The following is a 24375-nucleotide window of genomic DNA, read 5'->3' as shown; positions in this document are numbered from 1 at the left end:
GTGTTTCTTCTGGAAACATTTTGGGTTGTATTTTGGTCACAATTTCAATTTGTTGTTGTTGTTCATTTTCTGGCAAAGAAGTTTCTGCTGTTTTTCCTCCTACCGTGGCCTCTCTATGTCTGTAGGCATTTCCTATACAATGTGGGACTGAACTGTGGGGCTGTGCACACTCAGCACTGAGGCTATTTCCTAGTGTTCAGTAGAGCTCAGCAGCCCAGAGTCCCAGCTTGTCTTCAGCTGATTTGCTAACAGCTGAACAGAGTCTTCTTGCTTAACCTTTCAACAGGAAGCTTAAATATACAGATTTTGCCTTGTTCTGGTTGTTAGAGAAACTGACACTCCCCTCTTCCCTCCTCTCAGCCCCATTACAAGGGGTAATTATGTGCTTGTCATTTGGGGACCACGAGGTTAACAATCCATCCACACCACACGAATTTCTAAATTATGTTGCACAGGTATCAATGCCGATATATCTCCTTTGTAATCATGACCGCTTCTTATGCATTACCACTTGTCTGTCCTGTCAACAGGCGGCCAAAAACAAGCATCAGAGGACGTTTGTCAAGCCATGAGCGTGTTTGTAGGGCTGAGTCTCCCTACTTCCCAGGTCCCCCACCCACTACCCACACCACAATGCCTGCTATCACCACACACTCTCCTGGTAAGGAAGAGCTGGTTGCTTGAGCTGACAGATGGCTTCACAGGTCTGTATTGCGTAGCTCTTATCTTCAGGGCCTTTATCTCCTTGCTCTCCTGACCTCCCATCTACCTCCCTCACAGTGAAGCTGTGGGCAGCCCTGATCTTGAACTCTCCACTTCTTCCCATATCTGTCTTGTCTGTAAATCTATCTACTGCTGCATCCACAGTTTTCCCATGTGTTTCACAGGCACACCCAAGAAAACAGTAACTTCTGGCATTGGCAGTGGTCACTCCCAGCTTTCTAGCCACCTCTGCAACTGTTTTTTTTCAGTATTTCAGGGACTGTTTGATGGTTCTGTCTCCTTACACCCTTCAGCAGCTCCCTACCAGTTTATTGGCTGTGTTAATGAGCATCATGTATGCTTTCCTCGGGCTGATTCTCTGGGTTCATTTCTCTTTCTTTGATACTTTTCCAGCTGCCTCCAGTTGAGTGCTGACTTTTGTCTGTGTCTTTTTACATGTCTGACCAAAGATAATGGAAAAAGACTCTACACTTCTCTGAAACAGCCTTTAACCTATCTTCTGCTTCATCATCTTCATCTTCAAATGATTGCTAATCCCCATGCCTTCTTTTCCGTTAGTATTCAAGTATCTTCAAACTAACTTTCTTCACCGTGCCTGTACCTATCCCCAGGTGCAGCAGTCTGTAGGCATCAAGAATTCTCTTCCCCCCTTCTCCCAGGCTCAGAAATCAGAGCTTTCCCACCTTTGCCTGCCCTGTTTGTCTCCTGTCTGTTACTCTCAAGTCCTTAGACTTGTTCTCTTGGAGTGGCCATTATCTTTAAACCACTTCCAGCATTGATATTCTTAATGGGAAGACATTTGTTTTGCATGGAAAAAATGATAAGCCAATACCATAGCTGTATATGTGTGCTCTTCAAGTCCTGCCTCACTCAGCGTGAAGAAGAATCGGTGATCCTGTTTTCATGATCTCTTGTGGCCTTTCAGAGAATGGGGCAGTCGGAGAAAAAATCTGTAAAAATGAAGTCTCTTGGATCTCAAGCCCCTCCCTTCACATGTTTGTTTGCTGAGTACACGTCATCCTGTCCTTTGGCCAACTGGGAGACGAGGTGACAGTAGGCATGGAAGTTGACCTGTCATCCTGTGCTGCAACAGGCAGCTCCCCTCCCGAAGGCTGGGAGCGTGCTTGTAACTGCGCCCTGGCTATTAGCCCCCCTGCACTTATCCAGAGCCTGTCGCGAGAGTCTCGGGGCAGCTCCTGGGTGTTGCTCACCACCACCTCTCAAAAAGCAGAAGATTGTTGGCAGAGATAGGGGAACAGCAGCTCTGCTGCCATGAGTGTTGTGGCTGCCACCTTATTGCTGGAAACTGGGGGGGGTGAACGGCACTGCTGAGTTTCCACCCATCGTGGTGTTATGATGATAACGCTTATATTAAAACCTGTTAGAAATATCATATAGTGATAGTAAAACTACTATAAACATTTAACAATTGTCATCATATTCTCTGTGCTATGGAATACATGTAATGTGCAACATGTTGATTCTTGTCTGAATAAAATTCATTGCCTGAATTTTCCATACGTGAGTTCAATTTAAAAGTAAAGGAAAGGCCAAACATGATGGAGGCACAGGTATCCCCACCCCACAGTTGATGTAGAGTTGCATCAGAAAAGATGTGTTCTCATAGTGTAATGAAAGGAATGGCTACAAGTCTGAATAATGTTCTTGCACATTTTGCGAAGTGTAATATTTGATCTGAAGTTCAACATCACAGGTGAGACAATAAGAAAAGACAAGTACCTTAGGAAAAAAAAAATCTCTTAAAATGTGATCTTAGCAGAAAGGAATTTTTAAAAGTCTGGAAAATTTTTCTTTAGCCTCTGCCAATAAAAAAAAAAAAAAAGAAAAAAAAAAAAGACAAAAAAAAAAGAGAGAGAAGGATCTTAAGGATCTTTTAATATGCCTAATAAACTTAGACTTAGGGCAGGAAAAGAAACAGTTTGTAGTTTGTCAACATACTGGCAAAGTCAGCTGCACATACAGCTCAGCACTCCATTCAAACAGCAAGTCTCTGAAAGCCACTGCCATAGTCTGCCTTTGCTGGCAGTCCAGAAAGCAAAGCATTAAGGTACATGGCAAGGTATGCACAAGTAGTAGACTAATCTGCTCTTTGAACTGTGTGAGAAGAATGACAAGGGACATTTATCATGGCTCCTGCACCATTTGCTCTGATGGTCCCAGCCATTATCTTAACTTGCACATTGACTTTACCAGCGGTAGAGAAGGGGAAAAGCTGTAATGCCTAAGGCTCCAAAACTATTACCTGTGTGTGGGTATCTGTAATAGTTGACAAAGACATTTGGAAGCAGACCTCTGAAAACTCTCTTTGTTTGACTTTCTGCTCCAATTTCACAACATCGAGGCTGCTTTTTTATGCTCTTACCTCTCGGACAGGGTGAGGGGCACAGAAAGCAACATTTTCTTAAATTCATCAACCTAAACAAATAATGTTCTCTGTGCATCATGTGCACATGCATGTGCATGTGCATACCTCCCAGCCCACTCCATCTCCTCCCAAGCATGCATTTGCGGAAGGAAGGTGATTTGAAAGATCACCACAGGTGGATGAATTGAGATCAGTTACTTGTGCTCAAGTGTCTTTGCTCAGCTGACTGTTTCGGATAATGTTCTGGATATTGCTCTCTCACTGTTTTCCAACTGAAACCAAGCTGACAACTCTTCATCTATCAGGGAGGCTATACGGTGCTTTGCTGATGAGATTTTTGGGCTGTCTTTCTGTTATGGCCCAGTGAGGCATGCAGCACCTCCAGTATAAAGAGAGGCCTTCAACAGCCCTTCCTTTCCCATTAAGCTTAAAGAGAATCCTTGAAGTGTCCCAATTATGTCCCAATAATGGGAAGTACAAATAAGAAACAATATAGGAGCAAAAAAATCAATTCTATTCACTGACCTAGAAAGTGAATGTTTGTTTGTTGTAGCCTTTTTCTTAGTTTTAGATCTCCCCCTTTCTTCTGATGGAACTTTTATTGTTGTTGGCCTTGAAAGTATCCTTTTCGTCCTTTCTTAGTATTTTCTCCCTTGCCTCCTTTGCTCAGATTTTAATTTTCTTTGGAAAGTAATATTCTGTTCATTTTTTTTCACTTGCACTCTAGGTTTCTAGTTTTCATTTTCAATCTTCTCATAGTACATTCTCTATCTGCTCCCTCCTGCCCTTCCCACCTTCACCAAGTCTTGAGTGTCTCCAGCACAGCTCTAGCTCTCACAAAACAACAGCAATCATATAACAGCTTATAACCATTAACCAATTGAGTGTCACCTCTTTACAAGGTAGGTAATCATTTACGAACACTGCTAAGCTGCTACTGTTTGGTGCGACAGATTGTTCAGCTGTTTCTGCTATAAGTATCCCAGACAACAATAGTAAGGCTGTGAAAGCTCAGGGTTGGGATAAATAGCTACAGCAGTATGTGGGATCTATAGACATCCACTAACACACTGCTGAGCTCTGAACTGTCCTCTTACTCCTGTTTTTATGAGCATTAAATGCGTTCGGTATTTGTACTGACAAATAGGCTGCATCTTAAAAAAAAAAAAATCCACAGAAGAAAAGTCTGTAGACCACCTATAGCTCTTCATGCCACACTTTGTAAAACAGCATGGAGTAATTGGTCTGCCTTCTTCATCCTGTGACTGTGATGCAGTAATAATGTAAACCAGACTGTGCTTAGGTAGGCAGAGGCTGTTGTGTCTGCTGAAGACAGCTGGTTAATGCACGAATGGTGTGATGTTACACTGGGACTGCCAACCTGAAGAAAAATGCATGGCATTTTTCCCAAAGGTAGAAGGTTTATGGTTTTTAACCTAAATTAATAAAGATGCAGAACCTTAATTAAGAAACAGGTTGCTTCTGAAACGGCTAACCCACTTCAAAGTGCTGAAGCCATATACTTAATGAGGAACAAAGAGAAAACAGGGCCAAAATGTCTGTGTTGTTCTCAGCCCATTCATCTCACACATGGAGGGGGTGCTCTGGTGGCATTTTAAAAATGGTAGTGGAACATCTGCCACCCAAAAGGAGAATTGGAGTGTGTGGGAGGGGACATGTCATTTATTCAAAAGCCACTGCTCTCCTTTTGAAGCAGAAGATGAGCCAGATATACGTTTGTTCTTTTTTCTCTGCCAAGTCCTGGTCATGTTCCCATTGACTCCAATTGATACAGGATATCCCCTTTGCTCTCTTTTTTTCCTTTCCTTTTTTTTTCTTAGGTGAGTGGTTTCACTTCATAAATGCAGTCGGCAAGTTAAGCCTGTTTCATCCTCTCATGATACGAGGTAACAGCTGCTAGTTGCAGGGGGAAGTGTTTGTAATAAGAAAAACAAGAAATCAGTCTCTTGAAAAGTGGAACAGCATTTTTAGGACCTCAACTCTCACAAAGCTCAAGTGTCCTTCTGGAAGAAACACCTCAACCCGAGTTAACTACTGTGTTCCTCAGTAAGCTCTAGTTGTCACATTAGTGATGTATCTGATGCTTTTCATTATGTATGATTTTAAATAGCTCATTCCTGCTTCTAGGGGGGATGGGTGGCTTTTCCCATTTAAACAGTATGGTTTAAATGATGCTTAAAAAAAAAAACACAACACACCACCATTTCTTTAGGAAGACATACAAGATAGAGGTTTTGTTGATGTAATGCTAGAACACATACAGATTCATTGCTGAACACAGCTTCCAGATGTGCCAGCCACAGGTGCCATCTCTACAAGTTTTTGTGAATCCTGCTAGATGTCATTGGCCGTTTTAGGTAAATACATAGGTATTTCTGCAAATCTGGCCTTGTGCTACTTTGGCAAATGCTTTTGAAAGTTGCACCCAACATTAAAAAGAGATCAATGTAGGAGATTAAGATAAATGCACAAAACACTTTCATTTTCTTTATTTTCAATCGATACTGTATGAATACAAAGTTTCTAGAAAGCTACAAAAATTCTACCACTTTATCAAGAAGGCATCAAAATGTGTCACTTTGCAAAGACATGAAAACACCTGCAGTAACCGACACAAAAATAGCATTTTTAGAGTGATGAAATAATTGCACTTAACTGTCATGGATATTAAAGTTATCACACATATGTACCGCGAAAGCTAGAATACATTTTTTTTTTTTACAAAGCACTTTATAAAAAAATTCTCTGCACACAAAACCTATAATTTTCATATTACTATCATACTAAAGATAAATTCACTTTAAAGCCAACACTTAAAACATTTGAAACAAAAAAGGTACCAGTACCTACACACAGACAATAACAAATACAAGAATACTGTACTGCCAAGAGGTTTGACTGAAACTCCTTTTGAAAGCTTCTGCAAATATGTTAAGAAAACATTGGAGAACATTCACTTTTTTCAAAGAGCCTTCCCTCCCTGTCTAACCTAGAGGTACTTTATCATCAAAAGGCAAGTTCTACATCAAAAGTTACCAGCAGCAGTACAATATTAAAGTAACCACTGACCATATATGAATATGCTTAAGTCACAAACCCATTTTATACACATTACACAAATAAACATAAAGTGAGAATTCCATTAAGTCATTTACAAATGTGAACAAATGCACATGGCAAAACAAAACAAAACAAAACAAAACCCCAACCTGTTTTACATAAAATGTACTGAAGAATTAAAGGCTATTCAGGTTTTCAATGTTATAAAATTCTTTTGTCTTTCTTTTTCAGGCACATATTGTATTTTTTGTCTGCAGTCATGAGCCTGAACCAAAGAGGCCCATAAAACAAAACAAAAACATATAGTCTGTAAGGAGGTAACAGGGATCTGTCTCCTTTTTGTCAACTGAGTGCATTTAAGATTTAATTTACACACTAAAACTAATTACATGATCTCAGCAAGAATGACCCAAAAAGTTAAAAGATGAAGATCTCCAACATGTTTCTTGTACTTTAAATTATCCAGCCTTTTTTTTTTTTTTTTTTTTTTTTTTTAAAGGGGGCTAAGCATCTTGTTATAAGATAGGGAAATGAGATCATCCTGAGAAAGTACAAAACTGGACTCTATTGTCACATCTGCTGTTTAACTGGGTATCTGAATCAGTATGGGTCAAGTACAGAGTAGACAAAACATTTATCAGTATCAGTATATCCAGGAAAACTGTAAGGGGAACTACTTCAGAAGCTAGTATGCCCTAGGAGTTGCAGTGGAAAAATAAATAGGTATGGATGAGTATGTCAAATGTTGTATCTGCCTTGAACTGGCCAGTTACTTACATTCAACAGTAATGTACACCCTTCATTATTTAAAATAGCCTATGTTGTGGAGGTTTTAACAGAAGAAGCTACTGCCAAACTTAGTGAGCTGTAGCTGCAGTAGAAAGAGAAAGCGAGAAACAGGCATTATATCTGCAATTCCTTCAAAATAGTGGTGCAGTACCTACATAAAATAATTTTGGAATTCAAGTAAGTACAACTACATTTGTTTGTAGCAATTTTCAACAGCCCCAAATGGTACCATTATGCTTGTTTTAATGAGACAGGGGTGTACTTTACCACAAATATGCACTAGTACAGCTGAAATGTTTGGTAAAAACTGAAAATATATACTTTACTTGTGGGGCGAAATTGACTTTGCCCTATCTCAGTCTCAGTGAATTCAACAGGATTACTTGTCTTACAGAGGTAAGTGAGATTTAGACCTTGAAGGAATAAGAAAAATAATATTTTAGAGACAGGGAAATTGAATTATCACAATATTTACCACACAGTGTCACAATATTTCTATATATAAAAAGTTAATCTTAGTTTTCATCAAATACTTTAAAAATCAAGTTAAAATTGTATTCACAACTATATAATCCCTCTGACAGCTTTTGGTTTTGCTGATATTTGTTCTAACATGTGTTTTTTTTTCTTAAAATCTTGCTCCTCTTCCCATTGATTTTAGTTGTAGTGTATACAGTATGGCCCCCGTTCACAGAAGGTAACAAATACAAACATATATTTTTAGGAGGAGCTACATTTTTCCTAGCATGACATCATGTGGGACAAAAACAAAACAAAACAACCTTGTGTTTTGAACAGTGCTGGCCAGAGTTTCTCTAACAGCACCTTCATCCACAATGCCCACACTTAATTCAGTGTTTAAAAACACACAATTGCATTTACCCTAGCTATTGTCTGTTTTCCATTTTCATCTCATTTTATGCATCTGACCTTCAGTATGCACAATTTTGTAAACAAAATCTTCTGTCTTAAAAAATCTTCACAGATAATGAAGTATTATTAGAGGAGAACAATAGTCTCATTTGTCCACTGTCTGAAATTCTGCAGTGTATGGATCTCATTACGCAGATAGATACACGACTGGATGAAGAGAATATAAATGTGAATCATTTTTATATCATAGGCAAATCAGTTGCTGGTTTGCTATGCTGTCAGAAATGGCAAACAGTACGTTATTCTCCAGCAGGTTGATCATTAGCAAAATTACATTGCTATAAATGGTGCTCTTTTGTGAATGGAGGCCTGTAGTTTCAACTTATTCCAATAAACCAAAGGCATTACGGTGATAACTAAATATTTTTGGTCTCTCTACAAATTGTCATTATTATGGCAGCACTTTTCTAAGCTGGAATTTCAAACCAAAGGCACTTTCATGCTAGAGTGCAGAAGAGTCACAATTAATTATTTGGTCATTAAATTTAGAAAGGCAGCATTATTAGTACAATTCACTTTTCATGGAGAACTATGAATCTGTATGAATCTCCTTTTGGTATAGACACTTAACTGCGTAGCAATGGGATTGACTTGTATTGAAGGTTCATTTAGACCAAGCAGTCAAAGAGCTTTTCTGTGGGAAAAAATATAGATATTTAAAAAAATGGAACCAATTGATAAAACAATATATGAAATTTGTGTTAAGAGGCTAAAGGTACTTCTACTATAATGCTAAGGCACTGCATATTGTAATGCTTTGGCGGCTCTCAATTAAAAGGTTCCTACAAAAAGATAAGTACTTCCAGCTTACAAAAGAGCTCACAGTTTACAGGCAGCCTGTTGGACTACACACCCCCACACTGAACAGTTGAAAGATTAAGGCTTTTAAGAATTAACATATACAGGGTATGGATCATTTACAGAAGTGTAAAGAAAAGACAATGGAAATAGTTTCCCTACTATTACATAAGTGAACACCAATAAACATTGTGATTTTTATACCCTATAGTTATGACATATGTAGTGTGCCAGATTCTGTTAAAAAAAAAAAATTGTACCTGGTTTTGCAAATTCACTTACACACTTTATACGCCTCAAAGAGTTTGCTTGTTATTAAAAAAAAAAAATCACCAAAACCACAATTCAAACCCTAAACAAAAGACAAACTTCAGAACAAAATAAAACAAAAAAGTAGTTTTTGACTTGTAACACCAAGTGCTTAGAATAAAGGGCTACCGTTAGGCTGTTACAATGCAGTGCTTTTCCTGATGTGATTGTTAGTGTAAAAATGAGTGTTAAAAGAGACCTTACCATGGACATATTTCTCTGTTCAGTTCACAGACTATAAACTGAAAGATCATCAGCCCTAATATCCACAAGCAGATAACAACTAGACATCACAACAATCATCCACCTACTAGCGTTAGATCAGCAGCCAGCTAAGGACTTTAATCAGTCTCTCTTCCCCTCATAGATGTTTGCCTTCCTCTAATGTGAGTCCTCAGCAGTGTTAAATGTGAATATGGTCCGCCGCAGGTGTACAGCAACCTGCTATCATGTCTAGGCTATATTCTAGTCTAGACAATTCAATCATGGGCAATTCTAACAGAGGGCACTAAACAAATGTAAAAGAAAACAAAATTAAGTGTTTTTTTGAAGACTAGAGCACTGTTGCCTGGGAATAAATTCTAGAGTTAAATTGTGCCTGGGAATAAATTCTAGAGTTAAATTGTGCATGGGCACATATCATTAAATGGCAGTGAGGAGGAAGCTGTTAAATGTTAACTTCTTTGATTCAGAGCTGCAAAGTACCTTCCCAAGAACACCCTTTGCTGATACTTCATGACTGATCTTTAAGATTGGCCAGGCGGTCCTGGGCCTTTCTGACAAATGTTTTTCATGAGAACCCACTGTTGGACCAGCACCTGCTGAAACAACTGCTGCCTGGGCAACTGAAGGGCAGTGCTGGGTGTGCAGCAGAAGAAAAGAAATTGAACAACACTCTGGCTTAGCCAGAAAGAATGAGAATACTTATCTCACATGTGCGTACCTTGGATAATCACATCCACATCTATGTTTTGAATCTTTACAGTATTAAAATATCTCCAGCTGCACTTCACTTCCTGGAGTCTTCCCTGATATATCAGAAGGATGAACACTACCACATCCAGATGCAAAAGGACATCAAACTCCATGTGGTATGTACATGTTTGCTTCATATAAGGTCTTTGCCAGTAGGAACTGGAGAGAGAACTGGGGAGAGGTGTAAGAGCACCATGATAAAGAGGAAAAGGAGAAAAAAAATCTCCACTTTCCAATCTTCTTTGCCTGATGTTGGTTGTGACTTTCTAGCATCTCATAGATATTAAAGCTGTTGATCCTTTCTGATGTGTATGCATTCTTCTCTTACTTTAGTGTTTTGCTTTCAGTTTATGAATTACTCAATGCTGTTGCAATGTCCGTTGTTTCCATTCATCTGTTTTTTCAGAATTGCAAGATTTCCAATCAACTTATTAGAAAACATACCTGTCCATATAAAATATAACTGCACACACAAGACTACATATAATGCAAGTCTAAATCTTCAGTATTTACCTACTTATTGCAAAATGAGCCATCTTTTTCATTAAATAATCAAATTTTCATATTAGTACAATACAACTTTATACTCTTTTAAAATACACTAGATATGTTAGGGATAAGGGATGATGTTTTATTTCTCTGCGATACCTGTTTAAAAGTTTAATGGATTAGAAGATTAGTTTTAGTATTGAGAAAAAAATACAAAATTTGCCTAATTTTAGGACCTGTCTGTTTATTATCAGGCATTTCTTAAGGCTATGTTTTTTCATTTGGTTTCAAACAGAAAAATGTTTCATTTTAAAAAATAATTTAGTGAATTACATTTGTCCATATCTTCCACCCTAATTAGTTACAAAGATAATTCTATAAAGATTATTAACTTTGTGTACTCATTTACAGTTATAGCTAAAGAATCATTTCAATTTCACTTGAATTGTAAAACAAGTATTTTTTGTTGGAAAAAAGAATCTTACAAATGCTGTCATTTTTTCCCCATGGCAAATGCTCTGTCATACATTTTTCTATCAGAATTAAAAATAGGCCTCCACAGACAGAGGCATTAGGTTCTTAAATACAGTCTTCCCAAAGAACTGTGGTTTAGAAATTTGAAGAACACTTAAGTTTTAGAAATAATTTTTACAACTGTACCAGAATTTCACAGCTACAATTATATATGAACACATTAAAAATGACTTCACTAAAACAGGATTTAGAAAAATGTGGGTGAAAGTTGGGCCAGAGGCACTGCCACTTAGTGTTGAGGTTTACAGTCTGTGTTTTGATAAAGAAGTGAAATGAAGTGTATATATAAATAACTGCTCAGTCCTTTACAAGCCTGTAGATATGATGCTGTGCTCCATGTTCACTGTTTGACACTTCAAATACACAAGCCATGCAGAGTAGGGTTTCTTGTGTATCCCTGTTTGTTACAACCTATGAGGGGGAGGAAAAGGTAGACAATATATTAAAAACTTGAAAACACCAGAGCCAAACAAAGGAATGACTGGTTTAATTTAGGCAATGTTTAGATGTTGCTGTTTGAAATGTCCTCTCTCTCTCTTTATCTGTCTCCCTCCCTCCCTCTCTCTATTTCTCTGGCAATTTAAATTGACCTCCATGACTGCGCTCACACAGTGTGCTCTGGGGCAGAGCTGTGGGGCAGTTGCTCCTAAAACAGGGGCACTGAGATTCATCCCACCCAGGGTGCCACCCATGAGCCATCAGATCAGCGTTCCTCAACCTACACTAACTTCAGTAAAGGGAAATCAGTGCATCTTTGTCCCCCTGTGTTTGTCTGCCAAAAGGCAGCTGAGCTGAGTGCACCCCTCACTCATCTCCCCCACACTGCATGACTCTGAGCTCACTGCCCTACCTCTTGACTGCTTGTCATGCCATCAACCTTCAGTCCTGCCCAATTCCTATGGTCGCAGCAGCATCACATGGCTCTAAGTGCTTGGCCAGGTGACACTGCAATGCCACAGTGCAATAAGCAGGTAGCCGGATGACAGTGGCTTCGAGGCTACTACGCAGACCATTCCTCATGCTTTAGCTCACCTGTTGGGTGCATCCTCACCATTACTTCATGCTTTCCTGGTCCAAGAACTAATTAATTAACACACTGACATTTGCAGTATTGTAACTGGCACGTCAGTAAGAACACATCAGATGAATGGGATGGTTCAAAGTTACTGCCTCAGGCTCTTTACAAACACCAAATAGACTTGCATTAAAAATAAGAGAAGTAAGCTGAATATCTGCGAAGTAACAGAGACGTTTGTTCATGTTCTCAGTCAGCTTTTTCTTCTCATCCTTGGCTACTATAGTGCATGATTCCAAGACTATTAGTCTGAAGTCAATGGGATGATTTGTTTAGTAAGCAACATGACTAAGGGATTTGGAAACTGGTTCTAAATATTGCACGTTAAGCAAGCCATACAAAGCTGAGAGTATTTTAGACATGAAAAAGAGTGAGTCCATACCAATAAAATTGTAAAATTTTCCAACACGCTGTTCATCATGTATTTCTCTGGTAAATGCTTCAGCTTGTGTATGAAGTTGATCATATATTCACACATTGGAGAGCGATTTATTCTGTACACAAATCGGCCATTCTCAAACCTTGCATATTCAGTCTTAAAAAAAAAATAAAGTATTTAGAACAAGATACTTTAAAAGACTAAAAGCATTAATGCTGTATCTATTTTTTTCTTTGTGTAGACAGAAGAAAGAGAAAGTGGGTCTCAGCCACACAAACACCCATATTCCTCCTACCTGCTAACTCCCTGCCTGAGCTATACAGTGCCTTGCTAAAAATTCAAAGGCCATTCACTATTAAAAGTTTTACCACAACTTATTCTCTAACCTGTGAATTAAAAATTGAAAAGATAAAGATTACACAAAGTAATCTTTACACAAAGTAAAGTCCAAATCCATTAAAAATGGATTAAGCAGAAAACTTGCGATAAGCTTGACAAGATTTGACAGTACTTTTGGGACAATCAGCTGCAAAGGGAAGAACAGAAATAAATTTATATATTTGTGTATAAATAGATACATATGAACATAGCTAAATATTATTGCATGATTTAATATGTAATTTATTAATACAAGAATACAGGCAGAAGAAAACAGACTGATTTATATTGCAGGGGTTCACAAGGGGTTGCAGGAAGGTGCCTGTGATACTTGGACTCCAGCTGTCTAGATACCAGCTGCTCAGATGATCTCCTCAGTGGCTTTGGGGATTTCTTAGCTTTTCCTAAGCTTGGTGTAATAGGAATGATGGAAAACCTTTTATGGTCACTCTGCACTGGAACCATATTTAGTATAAGGAGGACATGAACAGTGACCAAGATATCTACTAAATGCTCAACCTGCAGCTGTAGGCTGAACTGTGCATACAAAAACTATTTTACATGTAACAGATGTGAGTGTGGGGCTTAGAACGCAGAAGACAAGTTAAACAGCTACAGTATTGTTGTATAGTAAACCAAATACCTACCTGGCCAGTCCATATGTTTTTTCTGCTTAGAAAATAAAAGAAACAATAAAGGCCCTTGCATGTTAAAAAACATAGCATACCATCCGTGTCTTAACATGGAATTGTTTAACATGAAATGTTTGAAAAAAACCTAGATGACAAAAGGTAGCTTGTCACTGTAGCATGGTTCCAAGGCTACATGGCTGGCCAAGCATTTGGTAATGGGAGCAAAAGCAGCTTTGCTTTAGCACTTTTCTGCTGGGATGGAGGAGGCTGCACTGATGTCAGCTGCAGGTTCCCCACTGAAAGTTGCCACAGGCAGAATGGAGGAGGGGCTCTGAAGCAGTGGGTAACCAGGATTTTATTTACTGTAGCATCATCGGCCACACAATGATATTTAAAAAAAACCTCAAACACTGCTGGGAAGGAAAATACTCTTTAGGAAGGATTAGAGGAGGGAAGGAAAAGACAGGTAAGGGTAAAGTAAAGACAGGAGAGAGGAAAGCTTAAGTGAAATCAGAAGGAACCGGAGAATCAGCCCAGCCCAGCCCAACACCCACCTCTACTTTTTCTACTACTTGCTTTCCAAAAGAGCAGACTTTGGTGGAACACGTGATTGTCATGTTTTCTGAGCTCTCATACTGACTGGTGACTCCATAAAATGCTCCTGTATCATCTTGAATGTTGCAGTTTAAGTCAGCCTGTTGGGAAAAGCAACAGATGTTGAATATTTTATTTTTCATTTGACAATATCATTGTATAACCTGCAATTACCTCACCATTCTTGATTTCAGAAATCAGGGAGTGAGAAGGATTTGATAGTGACAACAGTAGAAGCGCAAAACCTCAAAGAAAGTACTTGCGTAATTGGTGATGTAAAAACCTTAGGAAGGCTACAGTTTCTTCAAACTTTAAACACAAAAGAGAACCCAGTATTTCTCTCAGCTACAGGTGGCCTTGTTGTCTGGCAGAAAGATGAAGTCCTTTTTCCTTTCTTAAAACAATGAAATCATCACTACAAAGGAAGATGGCTGTGCAACACAGGAATTGAGCTCTAACAAACTCTGTCAGGCCATATGGCCCTGATTCAGCAAACCATTTAACTTCACTGAGCTGTATGACGCAGTTCACAGGCTTCACATTATCTGTGTGCTTACTGAGCCGTCTACTGGACCAATAAAATATTACTGAAGTATATGATTTCTTCCAGTATTTCTCCACAGTCTGAATAATGACCCAGCTGCCTTTGATATCTAGCACCAGAGACTGAGAGTTGTAGGATCAAGTGAGAAACAGCACTACCTTTAATTATTTATATCCAAAATCCAAGTCTTGTGCACAGCATGATTAATTTGGTTACAAAGTGGTTACAAAGAACAGCACAGGTCACATGCTGAATCCTGCCTCCCCAGGCCTGCAGTAGCACTAAAGCCTTTCTGCCACTGTGCTCTTTGTCATCATGAAACCATTTTCACAAGCCCTCAACTTAAAAGAACACTAATATGGATGTAGGCAGAGGCTAGAGATATCTGCAGCTGGATTTGTTGATTCAGGCATTAGCTCTGCTGACATCTTTGGTGCCCAAGGAGAGAGTAGGCAGGGATTTCTTTTTATGTGGAAATAGCCAATCAGCTACTGCAGCGTAACATCTAGGAATCATCTGAGTTTTTAACCTACTCTGAGATTAGTATTTTAACAGGGAAATACACTTTCACAGCTGTTTCGCTTGCAGTTCTAGCTTAGCTTGTTTTTATTGCTTTTCATTGCTAACACAGAAGTGTAACACAGAAGTGTTCACAGAATCACAGAATTTCTAGGTTGGAAGATCATCGAGTCCAACCTCTGACCTAACGCTAACAGTCCCCCCTAAACCATATCCCTAAGCTCTACAAATGTGTTGACAAATGCCTTCTTGTCTACATGGAGACTTTATAAAAATTCAGTTTACAGATATGTTTATTTGCTAGTTATTGTGGAACAATTGTAATCCTGCCTTCGCTATAGTTCAGGTCATTTGTAACTGCTATTTAATATTTAACTGGGCAATAAGTCATTAATTCTACTTAGTGTCTACAATCCATATTTGTGGTACAACCTTCTGAGGCAATATGCTGATAATAGCAATACCGAGCTAGTTTGTGGTATGGAGAAGACATAGGTCTCATACTACTTCAGGCTGGCTTTGGTAAATTAATCAGTGGAAAAATCTCAAGAGGTTTACACACAGTAACACAAAAAGCCTTATAGTCACGTATTTTGCATAACAGAAAGAAATCCTATTGCTATTACACCTTGCTTCTTGCATGTTTTGCATGATGTCAGCAGTTAATGTTTAACGTACAGCTAAAGTAGTGTGTTCACAGTGATCTGTAAGAAATTGTTCTGAGCTAATATTAAATAAGTAATTTGCCATCACAGCTCGTTTTCAATTACATCTAAATATGAAAAACTGTAGCAGCCATCAGCCATGTCTCAGCTGCTCCACTGGAATTTCTAAAAAATAGTTATTTCTGATAAAACAATTATACCGTTTTGAATGATAACTTTTTTTTTTCTTTCAGATACAGAGAAGATATTTAATAAATTGTAAGTAAAATGCTCCTTGTGATTTCATGTTGTTGAAAGGGGTCAACTGCATAGACCTTGTATCTCAAGCTGCAGTAACAACCACTTATAGATATTAAATTTTTCTTTTTTTCTCATTTTGAAGCCCACTGAAAATATATACTTGACATTTAACCTGGAAAAGTATCACATGTGGCCATCTGGCACCCTGTTGCTCACTCCCACAGTGCTTTCAACTCTTGCTGAAATCACCAGGAATCCTGTGTACACAAAAAATACAGGCTGGGGCCCTGATGTTTGAATGAGGAACACTTGAAATTATCATTCAACTGTCATGATTTACTCTTATGCAATCACAATGCTGTTGCTATAAAGTACCCATGATTGCAAAATACAAATGAATTACCTGTATTTGCTCTTTGATTTATTATTATTATTATTTTTGAGTAGCATGCAATAGAGGTGTTTCAAGGAAAGGAAGAGTTCTCCTTTTAAACAAGAGTTTTAATGTTCAACTAACTACAACATACTGAGTGCTGAACCTCTAAGACTCCTCCAGAAAGTGTAACACCAATATGAAAATCCTAAGACTTTGCAACAGTAACACTTTTGAATGAAGGCTACAGCAAAGCTTCTTTTAATAATGAAAGAATTTTCTCCAGTCTCACATACTAAAGCATCTTGTCCCTTAACCTGGGTTAAAATCTTTTCACTAGAAGATGAGTACATGAACACTAAGGAAGGAGCATGCATCATTGTGAAGAGAGGAATGTCACCGCAAGGAAGTAGTCTTAATCTAGAATTTGATTTTTTTTTTTTTTTAATGCTGACTAAATTTATAAAAGATGGAAAGATGATCACTTTGGTAAAATACAAAGCTTTGGTTAAATGATAAGATATGACGGTGAAGGAGTTGTTAAGTATATTGGTATGGCTTACATAGCAAGGAGTTCATTTAAATGCACACAATATGCAAAGAAATATCTCTCAAACTGAATAAAGAAGGTCACATTTTAAATTTGGGGGATTTTTTTTTTCCCAAAAGGTAATGATGATACCAAAAAAATAAGTTATTGGAAAAATTGTAATCTGATGTGGCTATGAGGGTTGCAGATGAAATTTTCAGCAGAAGAACAGTGATGTGTTGTTACCTCTGAATTCAGTTTAAGCAGGAAGGATCCTTACTACAATATTGACTCCAGTTTTTGTAGTCCGTATTTTAGAAAGGATGTTGGAAAATTGGAAAGGGTTCAGAAAAGAGTTACAAGAATGATTTCAGGTCTGGAAAACATCCTTTGTAGTGAATGACTAATGAAACTCCATATACTTAGTTTTTCCAAGGGAAGTTTTTCCACGACTTTGTCATAGTCTACAAGTTGCTACATGGGAAAGAGTCTTTTGATAGATTAAATCTTGAAGGAAAGGACATTAAAAGACAAAAAGCTAACGCTACACGAAAGCTAAATGAGAAACAAAGCAGACGTTGATATCCCTGATGGCACTGAGATGCTGGAATAATTCTGAATATGGTGAAGTCACCATTACTTAGGGTCTTTTGTAACCAACCTAAATATGTAAGTAACAGGGATGCTCAAGTAGGCTTATTGCCTGGATGCAAAAATTGCTTAGCGAGGCTCACTACTTATATTACAGGAGAGGTAAGACTAAATAAATATAATAATTCCAAAATCGACATCTAAGACTTTATTTTATCAACCTCAGTTAACCTTCATAATGATACCAGTGAAAAATTTGACAAGTAAAGCTTCTGGAGCACTGTGCAAGCAGCCTCTAGCGAGACTCAGCTTTGTCTCTGTTTCCTTGGTATGCTCAGTCTGTCTCTATCTAGCTGTTCACATGGATTTTAGACTTCGACTGCAAGGCTTCCTGGACTGTAAACCATCTTTCCCTTCTGTACAGCTTCTGCCGCAGCTATGCTGTTGATCCGTGATTCCAGGAATTAGGGTTGTTGAACACTACTGTAGCTAAATAAATACCCGTTAGAATGGAAACATGATTACATATAGTGAACAAGAGTCATTTTGAATCATTTTTCAAAGAGTCATTTTCAATACTCATTAAAAGATTCGCATTTGAACATCAATGTAATTTAGCACAAAAGGAAAACCCAACAACTTAACAAATTTTGTGGGGTTTTGTTGAGGGGTTGATTTTCAAACATAAAACTAATCTTGATTCACTTTTAAAAGCTGAACTATGCATTAGCTGAATGCATTTGGAGGGGAGAGAAAGACCGTCAGCTTTCTCGCACCCTTTCTACATGATTGTATAAGAACATGATTAATTCATGACTACAACATAGCTTGTCAAAGGGTAGCACTGAAAATATTACATATTAAGAGTACCAAGTGTTTCACATGCTGCATGGCAAAGCCCCTGCCAGTGTGCCAGAGCAAGGACTAAAACAGAGCTGTCTGCAACCAAAATAAAGAGGAAAAATATTTAAAAACAAACAAACAACAAAACCTTCCATATTCACTTCCCAAGCACGCTCAGGCTCTGTGTTAAAGACAGGGGGCATAGGGTAGAGCGTTTGTGTAATAATAACAGCTCTGGCTAACAAACAAGCAACTCTAGCAAAAACTACTGAGAAGAATCTGAATTCTTTCTGCTGAGTAGAAGGAAAACAGCACCTATTTGAAACCGTGGGATCTGGGGAGGGCCAAAACAATTTATGTTGGCATTCAGTAGTTAACATTAAGCACATAAGGCCAATGGCATACAGGTTTTAACAACTGCTGACTGCAAGGAGGTGTGTTACTCATGACTGCATCATGCCTCCCCTCCTCCTCTCCAAAGAGTGATCAAAGAGCAGATATTCCAAATTGTGAAGCAATTTTTTCCAACAGGAGCATCTGGGTCGCTGGCATGTTACACTGCAGCTCAGGAATTGCGTCCAGGTCTGCCACATGGTTGGGCTTGTGATGGACAGGCCAAGCTGCTCTGGCTTCCCAGCTGCTCAGCCCCTTCCACTCATTATCCAGGCTGAAGCACTAATGTCCTCGCATCAATTGGTAAAGGGGTCCTCCACGAGCATCACATGAACGCCCTGTGCTGAGAGGGTTGTGATGCAGGAAGGAAAATGGATGGCTGCTTTCTTCTACATCTAATTTGTTTTGCATACATTTGCATGTTGGCCATAGCCCCATTCACATTACAGCTCCCATTTGCGAGCTGCAGATCGTTTGCCAGTCAAAACTGGCGAGTGTGCATGTGTGTGTCTGTGTGTGTGTGGAGGGAAATCCAAGAGTCGGGATTGTGCAATAGAACTTGCACATAAGAACAGAAAGAAAACAAAAAGGCAGTAGCCACAATTGTGTGTGTGTAAATGAAGGGCACAAAGAATCTCTGCACCTTTTAAGACTGCTGGAGGCACATGGAGATAAATTCAGGGGTGGGGAGGAGGAGACCACAGGCGCAAGCCGTTTCTGAACACTGATTACATGGGTAAATTGTTTGTTCTAGTGTATCACAAAGAGAAGGAGCATTATTTTTCATGCTACAGCTGTTTTGAATAAGAATAAGAATAAACTTAACCATCCTCCTCATGTTACTTACCACTAATTATGGCATATATTTACATTTATAAAACAGTGAAATTTTGGGGGACATAATTTAATGCCCCTTTATTGTGTAGATTCCTTTATTTCCAACCCACATTTGAAATTCAAAAATGTTTAGGACTTCAAAGCATCTTTAAAAGCTTGCCCTAATTATAATATGCATTACTTTCTAAAACTCCTAGTTTGCATTGCTGATTCCTGCAAATAGAGGCATTCATTTTAAACATCAATTAATATCATCCATGCATCTTTTCAGATGAGTTTTGGCCTTTATTTTAGAGTTGCACTGGGTTCTGACTAAGCATTCCTCAGTTTGGAGACTAGTTCAAGCTCCTGCAAACACACAAAAAAAAAATAAGCCAGCAGCTCAGATCAGTGGAAAGCCTGAAAGCCCAATATTAATTTGTATCAACTGTTGTTTTTTTTTTTTTTTTCCACCATTTCACTAGTTAGAAAACATCCTTCCTCCTTTTAGATGTATTTGCTGCCCATGTTTCTTTCTGTAGCTACAGAAGTCAGAGTTCAGGTGTGGCACAGAGCATGTGTCAGTGTCAAGATACACAAAATCCACAGCCACACTATGGAAAGGTGTGTCCACACCAGCACTAAGGATGCCAACAGAGGCATGGAGCCTGCTGTGTGGGTACTGAAGCTGACAGAGAAGTCAAGCAGAAAGAGAATCTTGCCTCAGAACCTGCAATCAGAGCACAAAGCAAAACATGAGAGAGAAATAATTAGCTAAAACAGAAGATGAATTCAGTCTAGGCTGTATCAGACAGATACTCATTGCTGAATTCATGTTAAAAGTGCTCTTAGTAGCAAAAAGTAGTTGCCAAGCTACGATAGACAGGGGTAAGTTACGAGGAGTCTTAGAAGTCCTAGAGCAATTCCCTTGCTGGAGTTGACGGAGATGTGTGCCCTAATAACAGCTGAGTCAAATGTCTTTATTGGAGATGTGGAGACGTGTACCACAACTTTCATGCAAGGGAAAACAGAGAGCTGGGGGGTAGAGTGCTGGGCAGTTGGCATCTGGGGCCAAGAAGGCAAGGCCAGCAATAATGTTTTATTTTGGGATAAGGCTGGAGGTGTGATCCAGCATTGACTTTTTTACTCTTTCAAGAGTGTAAGTATAATAGTGCCAGATAATTTATGGATAGTAGCAGATAAGCATTAGAAACAGAATAAGCATTAGAAACAGCACTAGAAGGTGGTATGAGTGGAAGGTTAACCATTGAAAGAAACCAACAGAGGCAACGTGTTGATTTAGCTTTTAGATAGGCTGATGAGAAAGTCAAAGACCAGAAAACTTTGAGGGCTTTTCACAAGCCACACAAAACAGTTCAGGCACAAACTAACCAACAGGTATGTTACCTCACTCAGATTAAGATCAGATGGCACAAATCACACCTATTTGTTTTACATAGATTGGGATTATTTTGTTAATGACAATGTTAATGAAGCAGGATTGTGCATTCAACCTGCACCCAGACAAAGGTTTCATCTCCAGATACTCTGAAACCTTGTCTGAATTCCTTGTCAGTGTTCTAGGAGATAACTTCTACATTTATTTAAGAACACTTATTTTGGTTTTAGTTTTATACCTCTGTAATCTCCAGTTTCATATCATCGTGTCACATAAATTTCCTGTGCCATATTGTAGCTATGTTGTTGCTTGTTTAATCATTGTACTGAGTGCATAAAATGGTAAGTAAAAGCCCGTCTCTCAGGTGACATCCTTCCCTGCACTGGTTCCCAGTGACTGCCTGGGATAAACAGAAGACGATTCACTGCACTCAAGGTACAAGACAAGGACCTGGAAATTGCTTAGCAGGGCTGTGTGGTTGGTTATGGGATGGTGTAAATAGAGAAGACTCTTCCTTTTATACCTTCTGTACAGGTAGGTAGGAGGAGGTCCCAAGTGTGGGATGAAGCATACCCATTCCCAGCACCAGGCTGTATCTCACAGGAGATACAACTGGAATGAATCATTAAACCTTTGCAAAGCTGAAGAGCTTTGCTTTGTATTCAATACCTGTAATACTTTGCAAAGTCAACTCCACAGTTGCCAAATGTCTTCTCGCAAGATCTCAGACCTTTCACTTTGTAAAAGGTGTGAACCTTTTTACCTTTATCACAAGGAGAACTGAAAGGCACACGTGCTGCTGAGAAGCCTTGAGTAGAATTACATGGGGAAGAGCAAGAAGAATATTCTTTCCAGTTACCAGAGCTAAACTACTTTCTGCCTTGGTCATCCTCAGCGCAAGTGTTCCTTTCTGGTCTTTCTGTTTCCCAGCCTTCTTTTACACACTAGATTTCATGACAAAACAGATTTTTGCCATCCCCAAGGACATGCCAACTTCTCTTTAAATCTGTTTACAGGCTCACCATCCCTTCTGGCATCAAACCCTCACCTTTGTTTTTACATTTCCATATGCAGCAACATCTGACTGCTTCCTGCTGTAACCTTCAACTCCTTTTACGCAGTCCCTGGTTTTCTTTGCTGAGTCCCCTTGCAGTGCTTTCCCACCTGTACTTATTTACCCAACACAAATTCCTATTCCTCTTTTACTCACATTACAATCAAATTCCACCAAAACCTGGAGTGTTACTGGACACTGATTGCTAGGGTGCACTCAGTAGCTTACAGTGCTGAGCAAACTAACAATGGTTAAATGGTAATAAAGGGAGAAGACAATAAACATGATGGAAAGGAAGCCACAGTTAAATACAGGGTGAGGGAGGATATTGTGAAGAAGTAAAGCAATGAACAGAACCTGGGAGAAGTTGAATGTTCATAGTAAGAGGAGGTAGTGTATGGTACAGAGGGAGTGGATACTGCTTCAGAAGTGGATACTGAATTTAAAAGAAAGGACAAACTCTGTAAGTTTACCCTGTTTTCTCATTAATAAACTGGAAGTTACTAAAAGGATCAAAAAGACTGCCAACAACCTTTGCCAGCTTTACCCTGGTAATAGACTGTTTTAGAACAGTTTCTCAAGGCTTCCCAGAAGAATGGCAAGTGTCCTTATTTTTTTTTTTTTTCTTGAATAAATGTCCCATTGGGATGAAAGAAATTAAGAGAAGGACAGTGAGCTGACAGTTTAGGATCTAATTCTCATGACTAATGAGAGAGCCATCTTCTATTTTTCCTATATATATATATTTCTGGCTGTGTGGGCAACTGGTGTGAAGTCTATTTCTAGAGAAGCATTCATCATGACTCTTGCTGCTCCCAAACACTGCCTCTGTCACACTCCCTCTGCTTGTGCATGCTCAAAGAGAAAGAAAATCCACTAGCCTATTTTAAGGCCATGGCTTAGGAAGGCATTCCTACCACATTTCTAATGTGTATGTCAGAAGGATGTTAGCACTGTATGTTTTTTAATCTCTAAGTTAACACAACACAAAATTGTATTAAAAGACCATTAAGTTGGAAGGCACGGTGAGATTAGGAAATGTTAGATTGAAGTCGTCTGCACATCCTGACTGCTGAACTGTATCATGATGTAGTCTTTAGCTACACAACTGCACACTCGCCCACTGAGCAACTATGCACTATTTCTCTTTATTTGCATCATTCAGTGTAGCCCAGTCTCTGTTTCTTGCACACTACTCAAAAATCTGTGCTGAACACAGGATTATTAATTTGATAAAGGTTTTCTTCATGGCATTATCTTTTTTCTTAAGAAATGTCAGTGAGCTTCATTTTTCAGTGACCACCTGAAGTGAAGGGATGGCATCACCCCCATATTACAGCTGGGGAACTGAGGCAAGAGGGTTAAAGAGGTGCACTGCTTGTAGGATATCAAGTAAAGAAGGCTAGTATTTAAATAAAGCCATAAGTACATCACAGACATTAATGATCCAAAGAAGCTCTCTGCTGGCTTTGGACACATCTCTTTGGGCATTCAGCACAGCTGAAAATCAGTTTCCACACGGCAAAGAAGCAGAACATACAATACATCAGTGAATGCAACACAGATCTCTGCTGTTTCTGTATCTAATGTAGTCTGCAGCTTGTCATTCTCTGTCAGCTGAGAACAGGCAGGCAAAGTGAGGTTCATTTTGCCAGTGGGTTTCACAAGTACTTATTATGCAAAGTGTATTGGTGAGGGTCCTTGGTTCAAGCCCAAGAATTTCAAGGAAAGGTACTATGTGGTTATAGACACTTACCTAAAAGCTCTGTTCCTTTGCAGCCAGATTTCTTGTGCCCTTATGCTTGTCCAGTTCCCAGCTCTTGCATACTTGTCTCTGTGCCTTCAGTCCTACATTCTCCCAGAGGCTTCTTATCCCAAATGCTCCCTCTTCCTACTCCCTACCTCTTTTTGACCCTATGTTCTCACCTGCCTTGGCTTCTGGTTTCTGTTGTGCTTGTTTCTAGTTCTCCACTGTGTGCTGTTTCTGGTCTCTTTGTTCAGCCAGTCCTCAAGCACTCATTCTACAGCTCCCATTCCCAATTTTAAGCCCCATGAATTTCTCAGTAGATTCCTTTCACAGTCCAGCACAGCTCCTTCTCAGTGGTTTATCTCTTCTGCATCCAGATTTGAGAAAAGAGAAACTCATTCTCAGTTCCCATATCTGGTGCCACAGAAACTTGGCAAGATGTGAAGTCTGGGATATGTACAAGTTGGACCACACAGATAAACTTTCACTGAAAACGATAAACACCAGGAAACCTAATCATAACCAGTGCTTCCAGATCAACCTTTTCTGGTTTCAGCATCAACCTCTCCACTCTGTAATTAGTCCCT

The 24375-nt window shown here is 39.0% G+C and overlaps 1 protein-coding gene across 12 annotated transcripts in view; it reads right to left on the bottom strand.

Annotated features, from left to right (window-relative positions):
- Positions 1-5591: 5591 nt before the first annotated feature.
- Positions 5592-24375, bottom strand: part of TEAD1 (TEA domain transcription factor 1) — a 166115-nt gene continuing 147331 nt past the window's right edge. For all 12 annotated transcript variants that reach the window (XM_068685392.1, XM_068685393.1, XM_068685397.1 and 9 more), the window contains 3 exons: positions 14036-14176; positions 12475-12627; positions 5592-11428 (listed from right to left, as the gene is read on the bottom strand). In XM_068685392.1, the coding sequence (XP_068541493.1) occupies positions 11315-11428; positions 12475-12627; positions 14036-14176 (408 nt within the window). In that variant the 3' untranslated portion in view covers positions 5592-11314. The remainder of the gene's footprint in view (positions 11429-12474; positions 12628-14035; positions 14177-24375) is intronic.

This window comes from Anas acuta, chromosome 5 (assembly GCF_963932015.1).
Source record: "Anas acuta chromosome 5, bAnaAcu1.1, whole genome shotgun sequence".
Taxonomy (NCBI): domain Eukaryota; kingdom Metazoa; phylum Chordata; class Aves; order Anseriformes; family Anatidae; genus Anas; species Anas acuta.
This window is presented reverse-complemented; position numbering and strand designations above follow the sequence as displayed.